This window comes from Triticum dicoccoides, chromosome 1B (assembly GCF_002162155.2).
Source record: "Triticum dicoccoides isolate Atlit2015 ecotype Zavitan chromosome 1B, WEW_v2.0, whole genome shotgun sequence".
NCBI classification, from domain to species: Eukaryota; Viridiplantae; Streptophyta; class Magnoliopsida; order Poales; family Poaceae; genus Triticum; species Triticum dicoccoides.
The window spans coordinates 105,550,971-105,559,288 of record NC_041381.1 but is presented as its reverse complement, the minus strand read 5'-3'; the positions used below and the strand labels follow the sequence as shown (position 1 = coordinate 105,559,288).

General features: G+C 46.3%; 1 protein-coding gene across 1 annotated transcript in view; it reads right to left on the bottom strand.

The window, feature by feature from the left end:
- Positions 1 to 3,965: 3,965 nt before the first annotated feature.
- Positions 3,966 to 8,318, bottom strand: part of LOC119322098 (protein SEEDLING PLASTID DEVELOPMENT 1-like) — a 4,836-nt gene continuing 483 nt past the window's right edge. The window contains exons 2-10 of the mRNA XM_037595598.1: positions 8,061 to 8,318; positions 7,589 to 7,803; positions 7,270 to 7,420; positions 6,960 to 7,151; positions 6,246 to 6,408; positions 5,817 to 6,118; positions 5,266 to 5,442; positions 5,014 to 5,178; positions 3,966 to 4,594 (exon numbers count right to left, since the gene is read on the bottom strand). The exon at positions 8,061 to 8,318 is cut by the window's right edge and continues 36 nt beyond it. Of these exons, the coding sequence (XP_037451495.1) occupies positions 4,292 to 4,594; positions 5,014 to 5,178; positions 5,266 to 5,442; positions 5,817 to 6,118; positions 6,246 to 6,408; positions 6,960 to 7,151; positions 7,270 to 7,420; positions 7,589 to 7,803; positions 8,061 to 8,318 (1,926 nt within the window). The 3' untranslated portion in view covers positions 3,966 to 4,291. The remainder of the gene's footprint in view (positions 4,595 to 5,013; positions 5,179 to 5,265; positions 5,443 to 5,816; positions 6,119 to 6,245; positions 6,409 to 6,959; positions 7,152 to 7,269; positions 7,421 to 7,588; positions 7,804 to 8,060) is intronic.

Here is an 8,318-nt window from a genome sequence, read left to right as displayed (position 1 = left end):
GGGGTCCGGTAACCCCCCGGTACTCCGGTATACATCCTATAACCCCCGGAACCATTTCAGTGTCCGAATATAGTCGTCCAATATATCAATCTTCATGTGTCGACCATTTCGAGACTCCTCGTCATGTCCGTGATCACATCGGGGACCCCAAACTATCTTCGGTACATCAAAACATATAAACTCATAATATAATCATCATCTAACTTTAAGCGTGCGGACCCTACGGGTTCGAGAACTATGTAGACATGACCGAGACATGTTTCCGATCAATAGCCAATAGCGGAACCTGGATGCTCATATTGGTTCCTACATATTCTATGAAGATCTTTGTCGGTCAAACCGCATAACAACATACGTTGTTCCCTTTATCATCGGTATGTTACTTGTCCGAGATTCGATCGTGGTATCTCAATACCTAGTTCAATATCGTTACTGGCAAGTCTCTTTACTCGTTATGTAACGCATCATCCCACAACTAACTCATTAGTCACATTGCTTGCAAGGCTTATATTGATGTGCATTACCGAGAGGGCCCAGAGATACCTCTCCGACAATCGGAGTGACAAATCCTAATCTCGAAATACGCTAACTCAACATGTACCTTCGGAGACACCTGTAGAGCTCCTTTATAATCACCCAGTTACGTTGTGACGTTTGGTAGCACACAAAGTGTTCCTCCGGTAAATGGGAGTTGCATAATCTCATAGTCATAGGAACATGTATAAGTCATGAAGAAAGCTATAGCAACATACTAAACGATCAAGTGCTAAACTAATGGAATGGGTCAAGTCAATCACATCATTCTTCTAATGATGTTATCCCGTTAATCAAATGACAACTTATGTCTATGGTTAGGAAACATAACCATCTTTGATTAACGAGCTAGCCAAGTAGAGGCATACTAGTGACACTATGTTTGTCTATGTATTCACACATGTATTATGTTTCCGGTTAATACAATTCTAGCATGAATAATAAACATTTATCATGATATAAGGAAATAAATAATAACTTTATTATTGCCTCTAGGGCATATTTCCTTCACCTACAGCGTGGCAACAGCCATAGCATGTGCACGAAATTAGTTGCCACATGGAAAACATATTTGTGGCAACTATCACAGTCGATCAGGAAATTAGTTGCCATACGGTGCAGATAGTTACTGAAACTACCATGTTTGCATTCATACTGCGCTTTGAAAACAACTACCTAGATCTTGGGTTCGATGGCAACTATCATAACTTGAAATTCATCAACTAAATTCTCACTACACTGATCGCAAATAGCATTCCGAGGCAATGAGCAACTATCGGACAGAAAAATGACTGCCTAATTCCAAGGCACAACCAGCATTTGGCTCCGGACAGGCCGAACCACACCGGCATGACCGCCACCTCGGCGGCGACGAAACTGCTGAATGCCACCGAAAACGGCAAGCGCAAGTCTCCGCCGCCGGCGGGAACGCCGGCGCATGGCGAACCCGCCTGAATCTCGATGAATCTCGAGCGAAGCATCGACCACGGAGGGGAGGGGAGAAATGCTGGCAAGGATTTTGATCGAGGGAGGGAGCATTACCTTCAACCTGCAGGCGCTCCGGCGAAGACGCTCCGGTCCGGCGAGCCCCACCAACGGCCGCGAATGCCATCGACTCTTCCGCCTCTGTCGTCGCCTTCTCCTCTCGCCTTCTCCTCCAATCGACTGAACTGTGTGGTGGGTTGTGCGAGTAACTGAGGGGAGGAGTAAATGGAACCGTGAGGGGAGGAGGAGCGAAGTGCGCGACGTGTTTGACGGCAACCACGGACGGACGTTGCGTGCAGGCGCAGAGCAGTTCCACCGCACGCCCCCTAGTGGCAACCGCTGACCGCGGGGAGGCAATCGACGTGTGGGCGAACTATGTCACACACCACACACGCGCCTTGTCCTACGTGGCAAACAAAATCAGCCAAAACATGTCAAGATTCGTGCAGAGACTGCTGGACAATGATGAAGGCGTGTGGTTGAGATGGCTAATGCCCACACATATGAGCGTTAACATTTCCGAAAAAAAATTAGCGCGCACTGAATGTCGTCAGTTGTCCGATCCACCCTGCGTAAGTTGATGGATTGGGCTGGATCGATCAAAGTAGGCAGTTGATCGGCTCAGGAGGGAGCGGTGTACGGGCCCCACAGGGGGCACGTATTGTGCAGAAGAACCGTTGATGGGAGGTTTTTTTTCTTTTTCTTTTGAGGGAGATCAATCAGGTGTTCTTAAAGCATTTTAGATGTAACATAGACAAACCCTTTTTTCAAAATATTTGGTGCCCAAGCCAAGGTTTTGGATTCCGAATGGAACATTTTTCTCGTGGGGGGGCGGTAAACTCGGTTACCACGGTAACCACGAAATACCGACAAAAATTCGAGCGAAATTTAAAATTCAATTGAATTCAAAATTTTGAAGACTAAAATAAATAAACTTGGAGCACCAAATGTACACTGCAGTAGGACTAGCGCAGCGGTAGCAGTTCTACTCCACTGGCACGCACCTGCAGGTTGCGAGTTCGACCTTCGCACAAACGTATTTTTTTTCAGAAATTGTGCATTCTTCAAAAATCAAAAAGGGAAAAGTACGGCCGGCTGTACTCGAACACATGACGCGCTGTTGCCGAAAAATTTAAAAAGTTCGAATTTTTTTGCTCGAGATACCTAATTATCGTGGGGCAGCGGGAAACGTGGTTACCGGGCGGTAACCGAATTTACCACCCGGTACCCAAAACCATGGCCCAAGCCCACTACACACCAAATATACACAAAGGTGAAAAACCCTAACCCCACCAAGCCGACCAGTTCGCCGCCGCCTGCTCTCCTACTCCACCGGCGCGCCCCTCCCCCTGCCCAATGTCGAGGTCGCTTGGGAAGGCGGAGAAGGTCGCGAAGCCGGCGGCGATGGAGCAGTACGTCACCCTTGTGGTGAATGACCAGGAAGGGCGCAGGCTCACCCGCACCATGCGAAGAACCGACAAGCTGCAGGCCATGATGGACTTCTACCACGACCTGGTGCCGGCCGTCGAGCGCGGCGACGACGGAGTGTTCATGCGCTGTGGGAGGCGGATCCTGGGCTGTCAGACGCCGGAGGACTGCGGGATGAGGGACGGCGACGTGATCCAGCTCTTTCCGAACATCAAGCCGGACATGCTCGTCACCCTCGTGCTGCAGGACTTGAGAGGCCGCAGCCTCACCCGCACCATGCGGAAAACCGACGGGATGCAGGTCCTGATGGATTTCTACGCCGCCATGGTGCCCGCCGCTGACAGGGACGGCGTCTTCTTGTACCGCGGCGAGCCCGTCGCTGCCGAGCAGACGCCGGCAGGCCTCAAGATGGCGGACTGGGATAGGATCTACTTGGTTCCCCGGCGTCGGGGCAAGGTGAAGGAGGACAAGTCCGTCGACTACATTACGGTCAGGGTGCGGGACGACAAAGAGCGCATCATCTACTGCACGGTGCGGAGGAGCGAGAAGCTGAAGCCCCTCATGGACTTGTACCACGCCACCGTGCTGGGCGACGGGGCGTCCATACTCGGAGGGGCGTTTCTATTCGATGGCCAGCGGCTGCACGGGAGACATACACCGGCACAACTCGAGATGGAGGTTGGCGACGTGGTGGATTATCTCCCCGAACAGATATAGATTATAGATTGTCCGACGTTCACGATGTCGAAATGCGGACAACTTTGTGCCAATGGATTTGTAATGAAAATCTTACTTGATCAAAGTTGAAAAATTCCCCATTTGCCATCTATTATCGTTCCGCTGTTGTTCTGATTTTACTAAACAGCGTTAATGAGAATTTGAACTGCAAAAGCGTCTTATATTATTAGTGTACAGAGGTAGTATGTTGAACTAATTAATTAGTCTCTATGTGACCAGAGAGGCAGTGAGCTGCATTGAAACCAATCGATATATAGTTTCCTTTTTAACCGCAAAACATGTGCTGCTATAACTTTATATGAATGTTATACTGAAAACTTCATATAAAAACTGTTTTTTACATCATCATCCCCAATGTAGGTTGCAGTCAACAGACCAAATCCAGCTGAGCTATACACAACTACAGATTACAGGATGTGAGGAGCTTTATTTTTGGTAAAAGAATGGAAGGCAATTACAATTAGCTTTGCTCTTTCGATTCTTGGACATTAAGACACTATTTACACCACTGTGCACAGCGCTGTACAACAACAAGAAGGAGGAGGAGAGGGGAGAAGAATGGCGTTTTACATTTCAGCAACGGTGATCAGAGTGTCAAACTAAGGTGTCACTTGGGCAGAAATGGCAGCCGGGAGAAGCTGAAGCCGCCGCCGTTCTCGCTGACGATCAGATCCGAGCCGTTCTTCTTGCTGGACGTCGGCCCCTGAGCGCCCTGGCCTGAGCTCTTCTTTGCTATTTTCACTGGAAGAATCTGCAACCTCGAATTGGGGTCGGTTCCGAAGGTCTCAGCGAGGAGCTGGTAGCTCTCAACAAGCTCCAGCTGACGAGCAACAATCTCTGAACACCTTGGGAGGAGTTCCACGGGCTCCCCGCCCGGGATTACAATGTATTCAATTGCCAGCCGGGCCTCCTGAATGGTTGCAGAGTATAATATAGCTGTTATGCAACTACTATGATTTGTCTCACAGCAAGTACAACAAGTAAACATAGCACTATGAACGGAACTACTAGCAGTTTAAAGTTCAAGAAGGACGGGAGAAGATATTGTTTTGAGTGGAATTTGAGAGAAGATATAGAATTTTTTTTCCTTTGAAGTGGTGGTGTTTCACAATATATGGTAGTAGGATGAGTGAGATTTTCATGTATCAGGAGCAGACTATCCAACCGTCACACTCTATTTGTATGGTAGACTGAATGGGAAATTAAATGAAAACATAATGTTGCAGCGAAAGGAGGTTTTATAGTGTTTCTACAAGACATCCAATTTGCTTTGGTAACACCTGAAATTGATCTAGTTATTTTCAAATGCAAACATGGCAAAGAGATTACCTCCAATGCATCAATTTCCTCCAATGATGGCTTCCGTTTCGGAGCATCGTCTTCAATCTCTATCTCTCCTTCCAAAACTTTAGGTTGCTTGCGTGATGGTGCATCAAGTTTATCTCTTCCAACAATCATTTTGACAGCCTTTACTATCTGAGCCATCGTATTTGTCTGCAATTTACAAGACGGAACTCTGTTAGTACAGATGTAATACTTTTTTGTACTGCACATCACGAAATAAATTTATCATGAGATGACCTTAACAACAAATATAGGAAGCTTGTGGTACTTGGCAACATTACGGATCCACGGATTCTGCTTCATTTCAGAACTTGAGGCAAGAATCACATTGGCCGCTTCAATGTCATCTGTTATGTCCAATTCATCCTCAAAACCCATCACTGTTGCTACTTGCAAGATATCAGCTTCTGAAACCTGAAAACACAAAAAATAACTACCATGAGCTTCATGGTTTTACTGTTAAATACAATATACTATAATATTGCATAGCACAAAATTCAGTCTTCGACATCAGTGTAGGAAAATACAGGGAGATGGGCCATTACTTGATGGTTGGGACAGCTGAGGTGCTACAAGGAAAGCAACTCTTTGAAATACTAGTTACATTCTTTTGTGAGTCCTATAATTTGCAGAAAATGAAGTATACGACTCAAAAAAGAATGTAGGCAGTATCCAAGGCCATGCAAGAAATGTCCATCCAGGTACTAACCCACACAGCATCGATGTATATAATATTACAATTGCGCAAAATTATAATCTAGAAAAACATAATTAGTATCTCCACTTACCTGGTAAGTGTAAACACGTACTGGAGGCCTTCCAGACACATATTGTTTGCCTTTTGTTTTCTTTGTACAACCAAAATCACCATTGACATTATCGTCTGATGGGATGTTCTTGCTTTTTGCTTGCCTGGAGGAACCAAAATCATCGATGAATTTATCTTCTGATGTAACCGCCCTGGTGACCAGATCTTGATGATACGCAGGTAAGCGCTCTGTTTCAGACACTCTCTCAGATATCACCAAAGATCCTCCTGACTCGGTGATCTTGCTATCCATCATGCGAGCTTCAAACTTGGGAGGCTTCCCTGTACCAAAGAGGTGGAGACTTAATTCAGAAACCAGAAGATCTCTACAGATCCTCCTAATGAGTAATGACTATGTGCTATGCTCGGAGTTGACTGTGAACATCGTTACTGTGAATTAGACAGTTACCTGCAAGAATAGCATCAACTGTAGATTCTAACTTGTGATGCACTCGACATTCAGTCTTCGACACCATCTCAACAGCACATGAAAATGTTGGGGGCCCTTTTCTCTCAAGAATTGTTTTCTGAACTTTCCGCTTCTTTGCCTCTTCATCGCCAAGAGTCACACTCTGTATAACAAACTTACATTGTTATTTCACTAATAAGTAATTTTTTTCTTGATGCAGACTCAAATGTGTGTCATTCTAATAAAATATTCTAGTCATGTTTAGTGTTGAAATATGATTAAAATAATCTACAGGTCCAAATTTTACTAGAAACTCAATATTGGCAAATTTGACAAAGTTGTCATCGTGCTACTATCCTTTGGTTAGCTAAAAAGAAATATTACTATCCTTTCGTATCTAAAATACACCAAAGAGTCAAGAAACCTCGCAACGTATTTTAGGAAGACAATGAGATACACTGATTTGTTCACTCAACAGAATAAATTAACAATGCTTAATCCGCCCCAGAAGGATCGAACCCAGGTTGGCACAGAGACACCACTGTGCTTGGATAGCCTAGTTGTCATGTCCTTTGGAATCTAAAAACCACATTAGGAAAACTATGACAAGCTTCAGGATCAACCGCTTTAATCTGATGTTCAGGAAGATGCTAAGCTTCAAGAACATAAGAGAAACTGTTGGAGGACAGCTGGCAGAAAAGAAAATAAGTGCACCTCAATCCCACCAACAATCATTTGCAAGCAAGGGTTTTTAATTATGCTGTCAATTGTCACCCCATGAGCAGTTCCTACAAGTTGAACGCCTCTTTGAGCAATGGTGCTGGCTGCCATTGCTTCAAGTTCTGTACCAATCTCATCGATCACAATAACTTCCGGCATGTGGTTTTCAACAGCCTCAATCATCACCTACATAAACAATGTTTCATGTGTATCATCGAGCATGCACTAGTAAAGCATCAAAGAAGACACTCTAAAAGACTCCATGACTGTATATGAACCATAGGAAAGAATATTGAGAACCTACGTTATGCTGCATCGTAACTTTAGGAACTTGCATTCTCCTAGAGCGCCCAATGCCAGAATGAGGTACATCCCCATCACCTCCTATTTCATTAGATGTGTCCACTATGATCACACGTTTCTCACCCTCATCTGCCAAGATCCTAGCTATTTCCCTGTATTATTGAAAGCATTTTGAATTGTTAGGATCAGATTGCAAAACCCAGTGATTTATCTTTGGTCTTCTCAGCCATGTTACTGAATTAATATACATGTAACATGCATTAGCGTAAGATGATGACTGACACCACTGATCAAAGAAGTGGAGTGTAGGTGATGTGTACCTGATCAAAGTGGTCTTCCCTACACCAGGAGGTCCAATCACCAATATGGAGCCACCTCCCACCACCAAATCACGGATCATCTCCGCGCTGCCCGATATAGCTCGCCCGACACGGCAAGTGAGACCGACTATGTTAGCCTTGCGGTTTCGGATGGCGCTGATCCGGTGCAACGAGTGGTTGATCCCGGATCGGTTGTCCTCGGAGAAATTGCCTACCTGCAAAGACAGAAACCGATCTTCCAAATGAGCAAAACAAGGGAAAGCATCTCCACAGAAGCAACTTTCATACTACAGTAAGTAGTATTGTTGATCTTCCAAATGAGCAAAACAAGCATCTCCACACAAGCAGCTTTCATACTACAGTAGTATTGATACTGCAACAGAGTTACAGAGCCAAGGAAATTTTGGGATCGCAGTCGCAGGCATCATGGTGGTAAGCGTAAGCAAAGAATTAAAGGTTGACGTGACGGCACCTTGGAGACGGCCTGGCGGAGGTCGTCGGCGGTGACGGGCTGGTCGGAGATGACCCAGTCCCCGGAAGGGAAGCGCGCGAGCGGGCGGCGGCCGAGGTCCATGACGACCTCCACCAGCTCCCAGACCTCCGGGTGCAGCGCCAGCTCCCGCCGCATCCTGGCCGGCACCACCTCGAGGAACGCCTCCAGCTCGCCCTTCGCCCCCGCCCGGGCCCCAGGCGCCGGGGCGGCGACCGGGGAGGCCGGCGGCGCGGCGGG